The 21,472-nt window shown below is 40.2% G+C and overlaps 1 protein-coding gene across 1 annotated transcript; it reads left to right on the forward strand.

Moving 5' to 3' along the window:
* The first annotated feature begins 3,625 nt into the window (after window positions 1–3,625).
* On the forward strand, window positions 3,626–4,606 carry LOC128625930 (melanoma-associated antigen B16-like). The gene has a single exon (XM_053655763.1). It carries the CDS (start codon window positions 3,626–3,628, stop codon window positions 4,604–4,606), a length of 981 nt encoding a protein of 326 aa, XP_053511738.1.
* The last annotated feature ends 16,866 nt before the right edge of the window (window positions 4,607–21,472 follow it).

Consider the following 21,472-nt stretch of genomic DNA (forward strand, 5'->3'; position numbering starts at 1 on the left):
AGATTTTGTATGAACAAAGAGCTGACCATCTACTTGAGTGAACACGGGCCCCCATGATACCTAACCTGCCCCTGTAGTAATCCCTGGGAGGTTTCAGATGATGGTGGCTAGCAGGTTTTGTTTTTGATTTTTGCCATTTACAATTTTATTTTTTTCTCCTTCATTATTTTCTTATTTTTTTAATTGTTTTTAGATTTGCCACCATTTCCCCCACACCACTGCTTAAAGCTCCAGCCATCCTCACCTTCTACTCTGGATCTCACCCCCCTCTGGCTTTGTCCTTGTGTCCTTTATACATGTTTCTTGATGACCCTTTGCCTCTTTTCCCCTTTTATTGCCCCCCTGCTCCCCTCCGCTTACTGTCAGTTCTTTATTTCCATGTCTCTGTTTATATTTTACTTGCTCACTTTGTTGATTAGGTTCCACTTACAGGTGAGATCATATGGTTTTTGTCTTTCATCAGCTGGCTCACTTCACTTAGCATAATTCTCTCTAGATTCATCCATGCTGTCATGGAGAGTAGGAGGTCTTTCTTTCTTTGTGCTGCCTAGTATTCCATTGTGTAAATATTACCATACTTTTTGATCTACTCATTTAAAGATGGGCACTTAGGTTGTTTCGATCACTTGGCTCTTGTAAATGGTGCTTCTATGAACATTGGACTGCAGAGGTTTTTTTTGTTTGTTTGTTTTGTTTTTTTCAATTTGTGTTTCAGGTCGGTTAGGGTATAATCTCAGCACTGGAATCGCCTGGTCAAAAGGCAGTTCCACTTTTAGGTTTCTGAGTACATCTCATACTGTTTTCCACAGTGGCTGTACCAGTCCGAATTCCCAACAGTTCTGAACGAGGGTTCCTTTTCCTCCAAACCTCGCCAGCATTTGTTGTTTGCTGATTTGTTTATGATGGCCTTTCTGACAGGTGTGATGTGGTAACTCATTGTGGTTTTAATTTGCATCTCTCTGATGGCTAGTGATGCTGAGCATCTTTTCATATGTCTCTGGGCCCTCTCTATGTCCTCCTTGGAGAAGTGTCTGTTCAAGTCCTTTGCCCATTTTTTAATTGGATTATTTGTCTTCCTGGATTGTCACCGTGTGAGTTCTTTATATACTCTGGAGATCTCACCCTTGTCTGAGGTATCATTTGCAAATGTATTTTCCCACACAGTTGGTTCTCTTTTCATTTTGCTGATATTTCCTTGAAAACATCTTGAGATGTTCTCTTTAATTTGATGAAGTTCCCCCACCCTTTTTTTTTTTTTTAATTCTGTCATTTATATTCCCTGCTCTACGGGACATATCGGTGAAACTATTGCTGTGTGAACTTTCAATTAAGTTGTACTTGTTTTCAATATCAACGTATTTTTGTATTTCCTGATTTTAAAGAATAACACATCCTTGTAAGAAACATTTAAAACTGTACAGCCATGAATAACATAGAAAGAGAACATTCTTGAAACCCCTCCACCTCCAGAGACCACCAGAGTAAATATTTTGGTGTATTTCCTTCCAGAATTTTCTCTATGCATATCCATTCTTTTTAAAGAAAATAATAAAAGAATGCATATTGCAACTCTTTCATTGAAGCATAATTTACATAGACTGTATATTGTTTGGTTGTAGTGAGAGCTTTGAAATGACCTAATTGTCTGTCAGTAAGCAAATTGTATCTTAAATTGTAGGGTGCCTGTACAGTGGAGTATGCTGCAGCTACTAAGAGAGAGATCTGTAGCCAGCGACCTTGACAGATGGCACAGTATGTTGTTAAGCGAGAAAATCAAGTTGCTCTTGGAACGCAGCATTCCAAAGCTTCAGCATTTTCCTCGCCATTTTAGCTTCTTTTTGGTTGCTTATATTTGGGTGAATGTGCAACTGCCAGATCAGCATGTAGGAGGCCCTGGATACCCATTCCCTGGGAAGTTTCTCTGCCATTCAATGGACCACTTGCTGTAGATAGCTCCTGCTCACTAGCACTCTCCATTGAAATTCTTGGCTACTGTGGGGCTGGCCCTGGGGAGCGGCTTCAGAAGGACCATATCCTCCAGTGAAGACTCCCTACACACCAGCTCAGGCTTGAGCCCTCTGGCACATTTTTTATCACCACCACCACCACCACCACCACCACCCTATCTGGAAGGAGTCAGACATGCAAATTCTGTCCTATCTGGCAGAAGCCCAAATGACTTTCCTTACTACCTTACTATGAAAAAATAAATTTTGGGCTCATTTGAACTTTTATTTTAATATCGCTTATTTAAAATACATTTGTTCTACATGACTCCTGTTTCTGAACCAGTTAAACATCTGCCTGTTTGTGTCAGAAGTTAAAGAATCTCTAGCTTGCACTTTCTTTCATTTCTGTATAACAGTCATTGTTTTTTAAATTTTTTGAAAGTATTTTGCCACAAAAGCAAGGAAGTACGACCAGTTACTAGTTTCTTATTGGTGCTCTAACAAATTAACACAAACTTAGTGGCTTCCAAAACAGAAGTCCAAAATGAGTCTTGGGCTCAAACCAACATGACTGGAGGGCTGCTTCCTTGTGGAGGCTCCAGGAGAGAATCTGTTCTTTGTCACCTCCAGCTTCCAAAGGCTACTGGCATCCTCTGTGTTGGCAGCAGCATTATAAACTCTGTCTCTAGCATCACATTGCTCTGACTTCTGACCCAAATTCCAGCATCCTCCTTTTTAACTCATGTATTTTATTTATTTCAATTAAATTTTATAATCAGGGTTATTTTGTATTAGTTTGAGGTGTCGTACACTGTGTTTGGACAATCCTGTACTTAACAGTGCCCCCCCCCCCCCGCCTGGATATATCCAGTACCCCACCTGATACCCTACATAGTTATTACAGTGTTACTGACTACATTACCTATGCTATACTGTACATTTCCGTGACACTTTTCTAACTAACTACCAAGCTATACTTGCGAATCCCGTGCCCTTATCACCTGTCCCCCATCCTGCCTCCCCTGTGGCAACTATCACTCCGTGCACTGTATCAGTGAGTCTGTTTCTGTTTTGTTTGATTCTGTGGATGACTACTGGTCTTAACACCTCACTTCATACCCTGGGGTCTAGGAGAATGGCAGTTTTGGTCTCAAAGTGGCCAGGTTGAGATCAGCAGTGGATAGGGTGACTAGCCAGTCCAGGTATCCATCGGGAGACAGAAAAATGACTGAAAGGAGGTATGACTTTGTCCTGGGAGACAGCCTTATTTAGCATGGGGGGAGATGACACGGGCCCTATGAATTCTTTGGTAATAAACCTGAGTGGGCACTGAAGGGACCACACTTGTCAGAACACAAGTGGCTCTACTGGGCACGGTGATACCTGCCTGACCTACCTGCCTACTGTCATCCCTGAGAATTCTCAGCCTGGCTTGGCCGGCTGCACCTTGAAGAGAATTGAGCATTTCTCCTCCTTGTGCTAGGGGGACAGAGCAACCTGGAGGTCAGGTGTAGGCCTGCTGTCTGGAGAGGTCCATCGCAGGTGGCTTTTACTAGAGCCACCACCATTGAGCTTAGCAGTTGAGGTCACTCACATCTTTCTTCTTTCCCTTAGGCAGTGATTCCCCACTGCCTTCCTGTTCACACTCCTGATTGCTACCACCTACAAGACTCGTCATGGCTTTTCATCAGAAGAATCCACAGCGCTCACCCAACCAGCCCCTTCAGAGCCGCAGCGAGACCCCAGGCCTGGAGGCTGCACACGCACCAGAGGCTGTAGAGAGGGCCTGTCTCTCCCCCCACCCTCCCATGTTTGGCAGCTTGAATGAGGCTCCTGCTGCTGGTATCCCCGGTAGTCCTGAGAGTCCTCAGAGTTTCTTCTCCTCCTCAGTTGTCACCACAGACGCCTCATCAAGCAAATCTGGTGAGGAGTCCAGTAGCCAGGAGGAGGTGGGTAGCACCTCACGGGAAGTGACCCTAGAGGCTCTGGATGAAAGGGTGTCTTCTTTGGTGGATTTCCTGCTGGTCAAGTATCGGGAGAAAGAGCCAATAACCAAGGCAGAAATGCTGACAATCGTCAGTGAAGAGTATCAAGACCACTTCGCTGACATCTTGCTGCAAGCCTCTGAGCGCATGGAGATGATCTTTGGCCTTGATGTGAAGGAAGTGGATCCCATCCAGCACTGCTATGCCATCGTCATCAAATTGGGCCTCACCTATGATGGGATGCTGCATGGTGAAAAGGGCGTGCCCAAGACTGGCATCCTGATACTTGTCCTGGGGGCTATCTTCATGAAAGGCAACCGTGCCACTGAAGAGGAAGTCTGGAAAATTCTGAATGTGGTGAAGTTATATCCTGGGAAGAAGCACGACATCTTTGGAGATCCCGGGTGTCTCATCACCAAACACTTCGTGGAGGAGGAATACCTGAAGTACCAGCAGGTGGCCAACAGTGATCCTGCACAATTTGAATTCCTGTGGGGCCCCAGGACCCACGCTGAAACCACCAAGATGCAAGTCTTAAAGTATCTGGCCAAGATTTATGGGTCTGACCCAAGTTCTTTCACATCTCAGTATAAGGAGGCGTTTGAGGAAGAACAAGAGAGATCTCAGGGCAGAGTTGCCACAGCGGCTATCGATTACCATGGTCTCTCCTAGTTCTAAGGCCAAGGCTGGCTGGTCCACCTGTGCCTATGGAAGTCAAGCATAGTTTCCTCATGCATTGTTTGAAGAGGCATCTCACGTTCATAGATAGAATTTAGGTCAGTGAGAGTGCTGAAAGGTGTATGCCCGTGTCTCTCTTTGGTATGTGTACCTTGAAAATCAGTTCATTTGTTTTTGGTAACGGGTACTATTCAAATTACTGGGTTTTTAGTATAGATTGAATCAGTTTTAAAGTCTCTTGAGTTTATGAATGACACCTCACCTATGCGATGCTTTAAGGAGCTTTTGCAGTAAGAGTATGGTTGTTTTTGAAAACAAAATGTAAAACCACCCATCTTTCGTTGTGATCTGGAAAGAAAAAAAGTATCGTATTGTGATAGCCATGTCCCCGTATAGGTAAAAAAAAAAAAAAAAAAAAAAAAAAAAGAGCTTTAAGAAGTTGGGATCAATCGGGAAAAGTAGAAACAAATCTAATTGATATTCAGATCTTTCATAAGCTTTTTAGTTGTTGTTGTATAAAATTTAGTGATAAGTACTTGCATTTGCCTAGCTTTTCAAAGAATGTACAAGAAATAAATCTTAAGAAATTAGATCTCGTGCTCTCTGGTTCATTAATCCCTGAAAATTTCATTGAACACCTTCCTCTTGGAAACAGGGCTCCAGTACTGGGAATGCTAGGGTTTAAGGAATTAGGACTTGTTCATTGACTTGTAACAGAGCAAAGCAATAATCCTTTAAGAACATGGTGTGATCTTCTCGTATCCAAAGGAGAAGTAAAAGGAAGGTTTGAGTACGTAGGTAGACACTTATGAGACTAAGTGTTAATAGAGTAAGGCATGACAGTTTGGGGCTTTGGGACACTTCAAGTCCTTCAGTGGGAGGTGACTTTACATTAAACTGGCTGATGGCCTTGTGAGCAGGGAGCAGACCTAGATTGTGTCTCTCAGGGTTGAAACCCAAAGTCTGGCGTGTTATACCTGCTGTTAACTCTTACTTTTGGATCCCAAGTAAATCAGACACAAATTCTTACCTGTTACTGGAATGGAAGTTGTCCTGCCTTCCTGTGCCAGTGCAATTGGAATTCAGCGCACAAAGTAGTTGTTTCATTTACACGCATCATGTGTCAGGAGTTTCAGAGAAACACAGATGATATTCCCTTGAGATTAATAAACTCCCTTAAACAACTGGGATGGCACTGTGCCACAGCCTAGGAGAGTCAGGGCCCTCTTTATTCCAAGGAAAACTTAAGGAAGCTTTACTTAGTATAAATTTGCAAATGTTTTTAAAAGGCTAGATTTTTGGTTTGGGACAGATGAAGGAAAAGGGGAGCGGTGTTACACTGGAAGATACAGGGGAGAAAAAAATAATTCTCAATACTAACCTTCTAGTATCTTGCCTACGAATCCCCGTAATAAAAACTAGTGGGAGAGAAACTAATTGAATTATGGAGGCAGGTATGGGAATAACACAGACATAAGAGACTCAAAGAAGTGATTGAAGAGGGGAACATTTATATATTTCAAACAAATGATTTGAAGAATTGATAAGGTAAAGGAGTTTGGGTTTAGGGTAAGTTGGTGAAGAAGTAACAAGGTTTGTTTATACAGGGCTTCTAGTCCCTAAATCCCCGTTATCCACGGATAAAGACGCCTTCTGTCCTCTTGGCATGGGGAGGGCAACTTTCACGTGGGAGATTTATATTCTGTTTTCAGGGGGACAAAGGAGGGTGAGATTGTTCCTCCCACAAGAGTTGTTTCTCAGGTACCTTTAACTGAAAATAAGCAATATACGGATGAGACGTACATGGTGGCGAAATATTCTGATCCCCTATAAAGGTCAGCTGGGAGGGAAGTGAGGAGCTGGTTCTTGACACAAATTCTGGGAAATTTTATTTCCATGCAGCTGGGGAGGACATTCCCACACCCCAAACTGAAGAACATAAACACTGAGGAGAAGATTTTACAAAAGTCTACTTGCCGACGAAGACTTTGGTCCAATAAGCTAACACTAGACTTGACAAGCTATGCCCTATAGCACTTAGGTTTTCTAAGAAATCCTAGGTCTGGAAAACCCACTCACACACACACTTATACACAGATGAGGGTAGTAGGATTGGGAATTAACATAGTCTTGGTAAAACTTCTCACCCATTAATGTTTTACACACACCAGACACTTGTACCTTGTGCTTTTTGGAGTTCAACATATTCCAACAGTCCTGGAAAGGCAGGTTTCTCACACGAAAATCACATATGAAGATCCTCAAGCCCAAAGAGCTTAATGCTTGTCCTCAGTGTCACTTGTCCTGTGTGTGACCGAGCTGGAACTAGGACTATTCTCTGAATTCATCTACAGCCCATTCTGTTTCACTCTTCCCAGTCTGAGTCAGACCTTCAGTCTCCTCATTTATTTCCCTTATCATTATTTGTTAATGCCACTTAGGATATAAAAATAAGCGTGTTGTAGCAAGGAACTTAAGGTGGATTTAAGGAAGGAAGATTGAAAGAAGAAATACAATTCAGCCATTCTGTGTGGGCTTCATTAAACTGGGGGTGTTCACCGTAAGCCCCAGGGTTCCTTCGGAAGCGAGCTCTGCCTAGAGACTGGCAGTTTTGTCTCACTTCAGCTCTGTCTACATTATAGTGCCCCTCCCTTAGGCCTTCCCCAGGGTACACTCTTATCCAAACTGGAACCTGATCTGCTGGTTGACTCTAATCTTCCTCTGAAACCTGCACCTTGAATCCAGTGGTAGTAGAAACAGGACAAAAATCAACTGCCCCCCTTCTGACTGACAGCATTCTAATTCCCTCGTAGCCCCATCCCTCACCATGTAGCCCTGATATAGCAAGGTCCTGTTCCACAGAAAAGTAACTTTGACATTGAAATTCAAAGGTGTCCACCCCCTGGACATTTCCACCACATTCTCAGAATGTTTCGCCTAAGTCCTGGTGAATATACACTGATACATCCTAGAACTCACTAATCTTGCAGATAGAAAGTTGAAGCTGGTGAGCAGGTTTTCAAGCTACTCTGATGTTTCCATTGGAATTGTAATGAGCCCCTTCTTTTCTTTTCAGTTTTTTTTTTTTTTTTTTGATATTGAGTCTGGCCACTGAACACATGCAAATATGAGGTTACCTATGTAGTTAATGACCCAAACCTCCCACGTAAGTGATATTTGAAGGAAGATTCAAGAACATGGAAATCGTCATTTAGGAAACATTTAGTAAGGATTAACTTCCTAAGATCCCTGGAGGTTTTTTTTTTCCAAGGGTGAAAGAGAGTTTCTTGACAGGCATGCCATCTTTGGTCAGCAAGCTTAACAACAATTCAGTGACCTTCTACAGCCTCTTGTCTAGCTACTGGTTCAAGGGGAAATGCTGGTTTTTCCTTGTGCCTAAAGGCACCCACACTAGTCAGTCTTTCATCATCTTGAAGGTGGCAGACACCCATAGGTTTTTATTTTCCCAGGCAGCCCAATGAAGAAGAAAAGTTCTTATCCTATTCAGATTTTACAAGTTATTGCTTAGGTCAATGAAGAAAGCTACTACGGGGTGCAGTAGGTAGCCTTCCCAGCGGATATTTCATAGGATCCTTTAGAAAGGTGGACGTGAGACCAAGTTTGTGAACAACCGTCCCATAGCACGATCTCAAAAACTTTGTAGAATCACAAGGCAATTTGGCCTCCTTGGCAACTCCACCAGGAAATAAAGAGGGTGGTTGTCACAAAATTCTAACATCAACATTATATTAGGCACCTATTTATAACAATTTGTGGGGGAGACTGCAAATGCTCACCCCATCTTGTTTTCCTTTCCTTCCTGGGCCCACGGGGAAACTATAGTACCAAGTTCATTCACAGTTGGGAAGGCTGCTATGGCCAGCCCTTGCCAGTGATCTGTGAACAGAAACACTATTTGTCAATTCCAGGCCAAAACATTTGACATCCACTTTCCCACCTTCCACATTGTAATTGCATTAAGCAGTAAACACGAAAATAACGTTTTTGCAGTTGACCTACAAGCAAGCTGTCAGGCCCCATGTCACCTGTTAGCACAGAATATCTACCAAGCCACATAGAAAAATTAACTTTTATTGTATCACACTGTTCATGTTTCAGGCTTTGTTACATCATTTAGCAGTAACTTTTTCTGGTTACAACACCTCTCCTGTTTCTGTTTTCTGGCTTATTTACATATTTTAATTACGAAGATAAGTGCAGATGTACTTGTTACAAGGCACTCTAACAAGACGGAGAACTGATATACGTATATGTCCCTCTTTATAACTCAGAAATGCTGCCTCTCAAAGGTGAACGCAATTACCATTGGGTACATATCATTTTAAAGCTAATTCTAGTTCTTTTTCCGTATATAGATATGCTATAATAATACATTTAGTTCATTTTCATATACATGGGTTCACTAATATTTTGTATTCTTTCAGTATTGAAAACGTGTGTGCGCGCGCGTGTCTCTCTGTGTGTGTGTGTGTGTGTGTGTGTGTGTGTGTGTAGTCTCAGATGTTATAGTTTTTGCCTCTTGAAGTTAATTTTGGGGCTTTTTATATGGTCTACATCTCTAATCAGTTTAATCTGTTTTTTCCGTTTCTTGAAAAAATAAAATACTGTTATATCTGGGTGTCTACTGATTCTATCATTTCCAGTTTAGACAGATAGATCAATTAGTTTTCTCCTAACAATTGATTATATTTCCATGCTTCTTTGCATACCTGGTAATAGTTGAATGGACTTGAGACATTGTGAAATCATGATTTTACTTTTTCTCACCCTTGTCCAGAAGAAATGATCATTTCTAAAATTCTGAATACACAAATATTCTCAAGCTGTTTTGACTTGGGATTCAGTTACTTAGAAACAAAGTAATCCTTTCAGTTCTTGATTTCAAGCTTTGTGACCTGGGACCAGAACAGCGTTAACCATGGCTGATGTTACCACAATGCTGAATCGAACACTTCTGAGTACTCCGCCTGATGTCTCATGAATTATGATTTCTCACTCTACCAGGAAGGACTCGCAGCCTTGTGTGGGCTGCTCTTTCCTTTCCCTGTGGAGCTTTCTCATCTCCTGTGCTGTCTCTCACGAAACCTTGCTGCCTATTCCTCCCCAGACTCTCAATCTTATCTCCTCAACTCAGAGGAAACCCCAGCCTCCACCTGTGCTTCAAGCAGGATCTGCAGTAATTATGGGCTTACATCCTTTGTTTTACCTCTCCCAGCGATCACTGTCTTTTGTGGCCTGATGCCCAATATTGAATATCATCATCATATAGATTATTTGTCTTTATACTTGTTCCAGAGAAGTGGTTAAATCCGGTCGCATGTAGTCCATCTTCACCAGAAGTTGAAGTTGTATAAGTAATAAATAAAATCTAACGTATTGCAACATATAAGTGTCTCCAAAGCATCAACTGACAAAGATAAATTAGCACTTAGAAAGATTGCACTAAACACACAAACACATATACCTATATAATTTTGTACCATTGAGCTTTCCATATAAGTGAAACTGTACAGTAGATCATGTTGGCTTAAAGATGGTCATTTTAAAATTCACTATTATTATCTTAAGTTTGGTCCAAGCTGGAACGTGTCACTTGTCCATTTTTTTAATTGTAATACAGTGCACCATCATATAGATCACAGAGTCTTATCCAATCCTCTCTGAATGACACTTGCTTCACTTCCAGGTTTTAGGTATTAAAAATGAAGTCCATAAACGTTCATACGCAGTGTTTTTGTGTGTGGGAAAGTTTCCATTCCCTTAGGAAAATATGCAGAAAGGACGTCTTCAAACATCAGGGAAAGTGAACTTTACTTGAAACTTCTGAGTGGTATTTTAGAGAGGCTGGACCATTTTGCATTCCAATAATCAATGGATGAAAGATCCATTGATGCTTCACGTCTTCCCCAGGGCTTTGTATTTTTAGGAGTTTTTTTTTTGGTTCTGGTTATTGCTGTTAGTTGATTGTTTTTGTCATTTAAATGGCCATGTAGTGGCACCTCATTGGGGTTTAAGTTTATATTTCCTTAAAGGATAATTATGTTTTAGGTAGGTTCATCTGCTTATATAATATCCATACATTGTTTTCTTTGGTAAAGCATGTGCTCCCACCTTATGCCAATTTCCTACTGGACTCTGTTTATTACTGTCAAGTTAATAGAGGTTTGCTTTTTTTCCTTTTTTTTTATTTATTTTTTTTTAGGACATGCTCATTTTCAGACATGCGATTTGCAATATATATCCCAGTGTGTGTATTGTAATTTCTTTTTCTCCGCAATGCAAAAATGTTATAAATTAGATTAAGTCTTGTATAGAGATGTTTGATTTTATGGATCTAGTGTGAAGTGTAACAACTTTTCACACTGGTTCACAGGGACATGTCATGCAGTTGCGGTGGGTTGTAGTCTACAAGAGAAGACATATAAGAGGATAGCTTGGAAAAACATTAGAAAGTTCTTCACTTAGTTATTCTATCTGTGCCTTGGTACAATGGATTTCTATTTTTTCACTGAGAGATCTAAAGGGGAAGCTCAAATTACAGCTGCCATCAAGTATCAATGTGGCCATTTCAGAAAAGCATGAAGGTTTGAGTTTCTTGGGACAGTGTGACTGCAGATGGTATGATAACTACCTCAAACCTTGTTAGTGGGTGATAATTGGCCTTTTATTATTTTTAGTTGAATAGAATATAAAGAATGGACTATAAATAGAAGAGAGACTATCAGAGTGAATCACACACAATAAGTCTATGTCTTTTTTTCATGAAACTTTTGATATGGTATTTATATACATACGCACAGAGAAAAACTCTCTTGGTTGATACTTCTCAGTGTCATATACCATATATTATATATATTCTTATTATTAATGATGGGTAAAAAAATCACTACAAGAGACAACACAATGTTTTTTTTTAATATTAAATTTTATTAAGTTACTTTTCAAGTACATTTTTTTAATCTATTTCTCCCATCCCACCCGACCCCCGCCCGGTCTCCCCCCCCTCTCCCATTCCCTGCCCCCCCCAGTCCTCATCTCTGTGTCTTTCATACTTGTTCCTCTAAAATCCCTCCCCCTTTTTCCTCTTAAGTTCCCTTCCCTCTCCCCTCTGGTCACTGCCCACTTGTTCTCTATTTCAGTGTCTTTGTTTTTATTCTGTTTGCTTATTTGTTTTATTCTTTAGCTTCCTGTCAAAGGTGAGATCATATGGTATTTGTCCTTCAATGCCTGGCCTATTTCACTCAGCATAATGCTTTCCAGTTCCATCCATGTTGTTGCAAAAGATAGTAGCTCCTTCTTTCTCTCTGCAGCATAGAATTCCATGGTGTATATGTACCACAATTTTTTGATCCATTCATTTACTGACGGGCACCTAGGTTGCTTCCAACTCTTGGGTATTGTAAATTGTGCTGCTATGAACATTGTGGTGCATAGGTTCTTTGAAATTGTTGTTTTAGGATTCTTGGGGTATTATCCGTGCAGTGGAATTGCTGGGTCAAATGGCAGGTCGATTTTTATTTTTCTGAGAAAATTCCATACTGTTTTCCATAATGGTTGTACCAGTCTGCAATCCCACCAACAGTGAACTAAGGTCCCCTTTTCCCCACACCCTCTCCAACATTTGTTGTTTGTTGCTTTGTCTATTATAGCCATCCTGACTGGTGTAAAGTGGTATCTCATTGTGGTTTTAATTTGCATCTCTCTGATAGCTAACGATATTGAGCATCTCTTCATGTGTCTCTTGATATTCTGTATGTCCTCTTTGGAGAAGTATCTGTTCCAGTCCTTTTACCATTTTTTAATTGGGTTAGATGTCTTCTTATAGTGGAGTCGTGTAAGTTCTTTGTATATTTTGGAGGTTAAACCTTTGTCTGAGGTATCATTGGCAAATATGTTTTCCCATACAGTTGGTTGTCTTGCTAATTTAATACTGTTTTCTTTAGCCATGCAGAAGCTTTTTATTTTGATGAGATCCCATTTGTTTATTCTTTCCTTTATATCACTTGCTCTTGGGGACATATCCGTAAAAATGTTGCTGCGTGGAATATCTGAGATTTTCTTGCCAATGTTCTCCTCTAGGACTTTAATGGTGTCATGGCGTATATTTAAGTCTTTTATCCACCTTGAATTTATTTTGGTGTATGGTGTAAGTTGGTGCTCAATTTTCATTTTTTTGCACGTAGCTATCCAGTTCTCCCAGCACCATTTGCTGAAGAGGCTATCTTTACTCCATTTGATGTTACTGTCCCCTTTGTCGAATATTAATTGACTGTAGAGGGTTGGGTTAATTTCTGGGCTCTCTGTTCTGTTCCATTGGTCTATGTGCCTGTTTTTATGCCAGTACCAGGCTGTTTTGATTACAGTGGCCTTGTAATACAGTTTGATATCAGGTATTGTGATCCCTCCTACTTTGTTCTTCTTACTCAAAAGAGCAGCTGCTATTCGGGCTCGTTTATGATTCCATATAAATTTTTGAAGTGTTTGTTCTATGTCTGTGAAATACGCCATTGGTACTTTTATAGGTATTGCATTGAATCTGTATATTGCTTTGGGGTAGTATGGACATTTTGATGATGTTAATTCTTCCAATCCATGAACAAGGTATATGTTTCCATTTGTTTGTGTCTTCCTTGATTTCTTTCTTCAGGGCTGTGTAGTTTTCTGCATACAGGTCTTTTACCTCTTTTGTTAGGTTCATTCCCAGATATTTTATTTTTCTTTTTGCTATATCGAATGGGATTTTTTCCTTGATTTCTGCTTCTGCTGATTCATTGTTTGTATACAAAAATGCCTTTGATTTCTGGATATTGACTTTGTATCCTGCTGTTTTGCCAAATTCATTAATTAGTTTGAGCAGTTTTTGGGTAGAGTCTATAGGATTTTGCATGTACACTATCATGTCATCTGCAAACAGTGACAGTTTTGTTTCCTCCTTTCCTATTTGGATGCCTTTTATTTCCTTTTCCTGCCTGATCGCTGTGGCCAAAACTTCCAAAACTATATTGAATAGAAGTGGTGAAAGTGGACATCCTTGTCTTGTTCCTGATCTTAGTGGAAAAGCTTTTTAGTTTTTGTCCATTGAGTATGATATTGGCTGTAGGTCTCTCATAAATGGCCTTTATTATATTGAGGAATGTTCCCTCTATTCCCATTTTGCTGAGTGTTTTTATCATAAATGGGTGTTGTACCTTATCGAAAGCTTTTTCTGCGTCTATTGATATGATCATGTGGTTTTTGTCTTTGCTTTTGTTTATGTGATGAATTACATTTTGTTTTGCGAATGTTGAACCATCCTTGCATCCCTGGGATGAATCCCACTTGGTCATGGTGTATAATCTTTTGGATATATTGTTGGATACGATTTGCCAATATTTTGTTGAGGATTTTAGTGTCTATGTTCATCAGCGATATTGGCCTGCAGTTTTCTTTGTTTGTTGTATCTCTATCTGGTTTTGGAATTAGGATGATGCTGGCTTCATAAAAGGAGTTTGGGAGTTTTCCATCCTTTTGGATTTTTTGGAATAGTCTGTGAAGAATGGGGGTTAGTTCTTCCTTAAATGCTTTGTAGAATTCTCCTGTGAATCCATCTGGTCCAGGGCTTTTGTGTGATGGGAGTTTTTTTATTACTGCTTCAATTTCTTTTGCTGTTATTGGTCTATTCAGGTGTTCTATTTCTTTTTCATTGAGTTTTGGGAGATTATATTTTTCTAGAAATGTGTCCATTTCCTCTAGGTTCTCAAATTTCTTGGCATACAGTTCTTCATAGTAATTTCTTACAATCCTTTCTATTTCTGTGGTATCAGTTGTAATCTCTCCTCTTTCATTTCTGATTGTGTTTATTTCTGTCCATTCCCTTCTTTTCTTGATGAGCCTACTTAAAGGCTTGTCTATTTTGTTTATCTTTTCAAAGAACCAACTCCTAGATTTATTGATCCTTAGAATTGTGCTTTTAGTTTCTATGTCATTTAGTTCTGCTCTGATCTTGGTTATTTCCTTCCTTCTACTTGCTTTGGGGTGTTTTTGTTGTTTTTCCTCGAGTTCTTGCAGGCGTAGAGTAAGGTTGTTTGTTTTAAATGTTTCTATCTTCTTTAGGTAGGCCTGTATTGCTATAAACTTCCCTCTCATGACTGCCTTCGCTGCGTACCATAAGTTTTGGGGTGTTGTGAGATCGTTTTCATATGTTTCCAGAAACTTTTTGATTTCTTCCCTAATTTCATTCTTGACCCATTCATTGTTTTTTTTTTTTTTTTTTTTTTTTGGCTCAATTTCATTTGTTATTGTTAAATTTTTCATTTGTTAGCACATAAATGAAAAGTACATATAGTACATAAAAGAATCTGAATAAAATATAGTACATAAAAGAATCTGAATAAAATATAAACTTGAATCACTGTCAAATAAATTCTTTTTTTTTGTTTTTTTTTTTGTTTTTTGTTTTTTGTTTTTTTATGTGTCATGATGTATTTATTTATTTTTTTTATTTATTTTTTTTTTTAGTTACTTTTCAAGTACATTTTTTTTTCCCCCTTCCCCCCCCCGCCCGGTCTCCCCCCTCCCTCCCATTCCCCCCCCCCCAGTCCTCAACTCTGTGTCTTTCATACTTGTTCCTCAAAATCCCTCCCCCTTTTTCCCCTTAAGTTCCCTTCCCTCTCCCCCTCTGGTCGCTGCCCACTTGTTCTCTATTTCAGCGTCTTTGTTTTTATTCTGTTTGCTTGTTTGTTTTATTCTTTAGCTTCCTGTCAAAGGTGAGATCATATGGTATTTGTCCTTCAATGCCTGGCCTATTTCACTCAGCATAATGCTTTCCAGTTCCATCCATGTTGTTGCAAAAGGTAGTAGCTCCTTCTTTCTCTCTGCTGCATAAAATTCCATGGTGTATATGTACCACAATTTTTGGATCCATTCATTTACTGATGGGCACCTAGGTTGCTTCCAACTCTTGGCTATTGTAAATTGTGCTGCTATGAACATTGTGGTGCATAGGATCTTTGAAATTGATGTTTTAGGATTCTTGGGGTATAATCCTAGCAGTGGAATTGCTGGGTCAAAAGGCAGGTCAATTTTTATTTTTCTGAGAAAATTCCATACTGTTTTCCATAATGGTTGTACCAGTCTGCAATCCCACCAACAGTGAACTAAGGACCCCTTTTCCCCACAACCTCTCCAACATTTGTTGTTTGTTGCTTTGTTTATGATAGCCATCCTGACTGGTGTAAAGTGGTATCTCATTGTGGTTTTAATTTGCATCTCTCTGATAGCTAACGATATTGAGCATCTCTTCATGTGTCTCTGAATGTTCTGTATGTCCTCCTTGGAGAAGTGTTTGTTCAAGTCCTTTTCCCATTTTTTAATTGGGTTGGGTGTCTTCTTAGAGTGGAGTCGTGTAAGTTCTTTGTATATTTTGGAGGTTAAACCTTTGTCTGAGGTATCATTGGCAAATATGTTTTCCCATACAGTTGGTTGTCTTTTTAATTTATTACTGTTTTCTTTAGCCATGCAGAAGCTTTTTATTTTGATGAGATCCCATTTGTTTATTCTTTCCTTTATATTCCTTGCTCTAGGGCACATATCAGTAAAAATGTTGCTGCGTGGAATATCTGAGATTTTCTTGCCAATGTTCTCCTCTAGGACTTTAATGGTGTCATGGCTTATATTTAAGTCTTTTATCCACCTTGAATTTATTTTGGTGTATGGTGTAAGTTGGTGCTCAAGTTTCATTTTTTTGCACGTAGCTGTCCAGTTCTCCCAACACCATTTGCTGAAGAGGCTATCTTTACTCCATTTTATGTTACTGCCCCCTTTGTCGAATATTAATTGACTGTAGAGGGTTGGGTTGATTTCTGGGCTCTCTGTTCTGTTCCATTGGTCTATGTGCCTGTTTTTATGCCAGTACCAGGCTGTTTTGATTACAGTGGCCTTGTAATACAGTTTGATATCCGGTATTGTGATCCCTCCTACTTTGTTCTTCTTTCTCAAAAGAGCAGCTGCTATTCGGGCTCGTTTATGATTCCATATAAATTTTTGAAGTGTTTGTTCTATGTCTGTGAAATACTCCATTGGTACTTTAATAGGTATTGCATTGAATCTGTATATTGCTTTGGGTAGTATGGACATTTTGATGATGTTAATTCTTCCAATCCATGAACAAGGTATATGTTTCCATTTGTTTGTGTCTTCTTTGATTTCGTTCTTCAGTGCTGTGTAGTTTTCTGCATACAGGTCTTTTACCTCTTTGGTTAGGTTTATTCCCAGATATTTTATTTTTCTTTTTGCTATATCGAATGGGATTTTTTCCTTGATTTCTGCTTCTGCTGATTCATTGTTTGTATACAAAAATGCCTTTGATTTCTGGATATTGACTTTGTATCCTGCTGTTTTGCCAAACTCATTAATTAGTTTGAGCAGTTTTTGGGTAGAGTCTATAGGATTTTCCATGTACACTATCATGTCATCTGCAAACAGTGACAATTTTGTTTCCTCCTTTCCTATTTGGATGCCTTTTATTTCCTTTTCCTGCCTGATCGCTGTGGCCAAAACTTCTAATACTATATTGAATAGGAGTGGTGAAAGTGGACATCCTTGTCTTGTTCCTGATCTTAGTGGAAAAGCTTTTAGTTTTTGTCCATTGAGTATGATATTGGCTGTAGGTTTCTCATAAATGGCCTTTATTATATTGAGGAATGTTCCCTCTATTCCCATTTTGCTGAGTGTTTTTATCATAAATGGGTGTTGTACCTTATCGAAAGCTTTTTCTGCGTCTATTGATATGATCATGTCGTTTTTGTCTTTGCTTTTGTTTATGTGATGAATTACATTTAGTGTTTTGCGAATGTTGAACCATCCTTGCATCCCTGGGATGAATCCCACTTGGTCATGGTGTATAATCTTTTGGATATATTGTTGGATGCGATTTGCTAATATTTTGTTGAGGATTTTAGCGTCTATGTTCATCAGCGATATTGGCCTGTAGTTTTCTTTCTTTGTTGTATCTCTATCTGGTTTTGGAATTAAGATGATGCTGGCTTCATAAAAGGAGTTAGGGAGTTTTCCGTCCTTTTGTATTTTTTGGAATAGTCTGTGAAGAATGGGGGTTAGGTCTTCCTTAAATGCTTTGTAGAATTCTCCTGTGAATCCATCTGGTCCAGGGCTTTTGTGTGATGGGAGTTTTTTGATTACTGCTTCAATTTCTTTTGCTGTTATTGGACTATTCAGGTGTTCTACTTCTTTTTCATTGAGTTTTGGGAGATTATATTTTTCTAGAAATGTGTCCATTTCCCCTAGGTTCTCAAATTTCTTGGCATACAGTTCTTCATAGTAATTTCTTACAATCCTCTCTATTTCTGTGGTATCCGTTGTAATCTCTCCTCTTTCATTTCTGATTGTGTTTATTTGTGTCCGTTCCCTTCTTTTCTTGATGAGCCTACTTAAAGGCTTGTCTATTTTGTTTATCTTTTCAAAGAACCAACTCCTGGATTCATTGATCTTTAGAAATGTACTTTTAGTCTCTATGTCATTTAGTTCTGCTCTGATCGTAGTTATTTCCTTCCTTCTACTTGCTTTGGGCTGTTTTTGTTGTTGTTCCTCGAGTTCTTGCAGGCGTAGGGTAAGTTCATTTGTTTGAAATGTTTCTGTTTTCTTAAGGTAGGCCTGTATTGCTATAAACTTCCCTCTCAGGACTGCCTTGGCTGTATCCCATAGGTTTTGGGTTGTTGTGAGATCATTTTCATTTGTTTCCAGAAACTTTTTGATTTCTTCCCTAATTTCATTCTTGACCCATTCGTTGTTTAATAGCATACTGTTCAGTCTCCATGATTTTGGGTGTTTTGGGTTTTTTTCCTTTGGGGTTGGTTTCCAGTTTCAGTCCCTTATGGTCAGAGAAAATGCTTGGTATGATTTCAATATTCTTGAATTTGTTGAGGCTTGTTTTGTGCCCTATCATGTGATCTATCTTTGAGAATGTTCCATGTGCATTTGAAAAGAATGTGTATTTAGCTTCTTTGGGGTGAAGAGCTCTGTATATATCAGTTAGGTCCATTTCATCAAGGGTGTTGTTTAATGCCACAATGTCTTTGTTGATATTTTGTTTGGAAGATCTGTCCATTTTTGATAGTGGGCTGTTAAAATCCCCCACTATAATTGTGTTGCTGTCTATATCTTTCTTGAATTCCTCTAAGATTTTCCTTATATATTTTGGTGCTCCTATGTTGGGTGCATATATATTTATGATGTTAATGTCTTCTTGGTGGATTTTTCCCTTGAGTATTATGAAGTGACCTTCTGGGTCACTCTTAATGGCTCTTTTTTGAAGTCTATTTTGTCTGATATGAGAATTGCTACCCCGGATTTTTTTCTTGTCCGTTTGCTTGGAAAATTTGTTTCCAGCCTTTGATTTTTAGTCTGTGATGGTCTTTTGTCCTGAGGTGGGTCTCTTGTAGGCAGCATATGTGTGGGTCATACTTTCTTATCCATGACGCTATTCTGTGTCTTTTGATTGGAGCATTTAATCCATTTACATTTAAGGTTATTATTGATAGGTACTTATTCATTGCCATTTTTGTATCTGTGTTCCTCTCTGTCTGTCTCTTTTCCTTCCTTTCCTTAGAGCAGACCTTTTAGTATTTCTTGTAGAGCTGGCTTGGTGGCAGCAAATTCTTTTAGACTTCTTTTGTCTTGGAAGCTCTTTATTTGGCCTTCTATCTTGATTGAGAGCCTTGCTGGGTAAAGTAGCCTTGGTTGTAGGCCTCTGGTTCTCATTACTTGGAATATTTCTTGCCAATCTCTTCTTGCTTGGAGTGTTTCCATTGAGAAGTCAGTGGCTAACCTTATTGGGATGCCCTTGTATGTTATTTCTTTTTTCTCCCTTGCTGCCTTTAAGATTCTCTCTTTGTCTTGGAAGTTTGCCATTTTAATGATGATGTGTCTTGAAGTGGGCCTCTTTGGGTTCCTCTTGAATGGGACTCTGTGAGATTCCTGGATTTGTGTGACTTTTTCTTTTGTCAAATTAGGGAAATTTTCTCTCTTTACTCTTTCAAATATGTTTTCTATCCCTTTTTCTTCTTCTTCTCCTTCTGGTATTCCTATTATTCGGATATTATTACGTTTCATATTGTCTTGCATTTCTCTTAATCTCTCTTCATTCTTTCTGAGCCTCTTTTCCCTTTCCTGTTCTTTCTGTGAGATGCTTTCTACTTTGTCCTCCAATTCACTAATCCGATCTTCTGTTTCATCCACCCTATTTTTAATGCTTTCCACTGTGTTTTTTAATTCAGAAGTTGTATTCTTCATTTCCTCTTGGCCCTTGCTAATAATTTCCATTTCCTTTTTCATGTTGATATAGTTCACAGTGAGATCATTGTAACTTCCCTGTAGTTTCTGGTAGCTGATTGTGAGCTCTTTGAACTTCCTGACCACCAGTGCTTTGAATTCAGTATCTGATAGTTGACTTGCCTCTGTTTCATCTAACATTCTTTCTGAGGATTCCTCCTTTCCTTTCATTTGGGGATTGTTTCTTTGTCTTCCCATTGTTTGTGAGACTCTTCTTGTTAGCCTCAGCTTCTTAGATTAATCTGTTTTGACACCCTGGGTTTATGGTATGAACTTGTGGTGGAATGCCTGTGAATTTCAATGGTGCAGCCTCTTTTGGTTATCCTGTTGTTCTCTGCTTCCACCTACTCAAATATGCAGCAACTTGTGGCTTCTCTCCTACAACAATGTGCAATTTGTCTCTCTGATTCTACTATTGGGAGGCCTCTTCTATGGGTCCAGCTCTGGTCTTTTTATATTTTCAAGTTGATTGTGACTCTTGTGGGTAAAAGAAATGATAAGGAAAGAAATAAAAGGAAGAGAGAAAAATGGTAGGGGGATGGAATAAATAGCAGTAAGTTTAGAAAGAAAAGAAAAAGAAATAAAACAGAAAATCCGGGAAAAGAGGACAAAAGTATGGAAAGATGAAACAGTAATAAAGTTTAAAAGAAATAACAGATTACTTTAAAAAAGCAAAAAGATAAAGAAAAGGAATGGAGAGGGGGAGAAGGGTAAATAAAAAAAGAAAGAGTAAAAATAAAATAAAGTAAAAAAAAAAAAAAAAGCACCAAAATAATCTCTCAAACACAGCCTCAGAAAAAGGAATGTCTCTTGTTGGCTTCAAACTAGCCGAACCCGTTGTAGCAGGATCTCCCTGTGTGCTGGGATGCCGGCGCAAGTGCGCGCATCAGCCGGGCTACCAGCTTGGGGTGTGGGCGCCTGTGCACCCGCCGCGCGCGCTGGCCAGGCTACAGGATTGGGGTGTGGGTGCCTGCGCACTTGCCGGGCGCACTCCCGGGCTGTCCGGGACTGTGCAACCAGCGCCTCCCGGGACCGCGCCGGCCCCGGGCACTTCCCGGGTCCGAGCCGGCCTTCCCGGGTCCGCGCGGGTCCGCGCCGGCCCGGGCACTTCCCGGGTCCGCGCCGGCCCGGGCACTTCCCGGGTCCGCGCACTTCCTGGGACCGCGCCGGCCCGAGCACTTCCCGACCCTAGTGGCGTCAGCCTAGAGATCTCTGCGCCCCCGCTCGCGCGGGAAACCGTCTGGCGCTTCTAGGACCAGTAGCCCCGGCTCAAAGAACCCTGCGCCAGTGCGCGCCCGAGTCCAGCTATGGGTGCAAGCAGGAAACCGTCAGGGAGCGTCCTTATCCTGCGGCGCCTCTCCGAACTCTCTGTGCCCGCGAACTCGTCCTTCTGGGACTGGCGCAACCGGCAGCGGGCTTCCCGGTCCGCTGGTGTTGGCTCAGAGGCCTCCGCTTCCAACAGACCTTCTGGGACCCGGAGTAACCGGCAGGGCGCTTCCCATTCGTGTGGCTAGC

This window comes from Artibeus jamaicensis, unplaced genomic scaffold, assembly GCF_021234435.1.
Source record: "Artibeus jamaicensis isolate MK-2021 breed Jamaican fruit bat unplaced genomic scaffold, CSHL_Jam_final scaffold_1283, whole genome shotgun sequence".
Taxonomy (NCBI): Eukaryota; Metazoa; Chordata; class Mammalia; order Chiroptera; family Phyllostomidae; genus Artibeus; species Artibeus jamaicensis.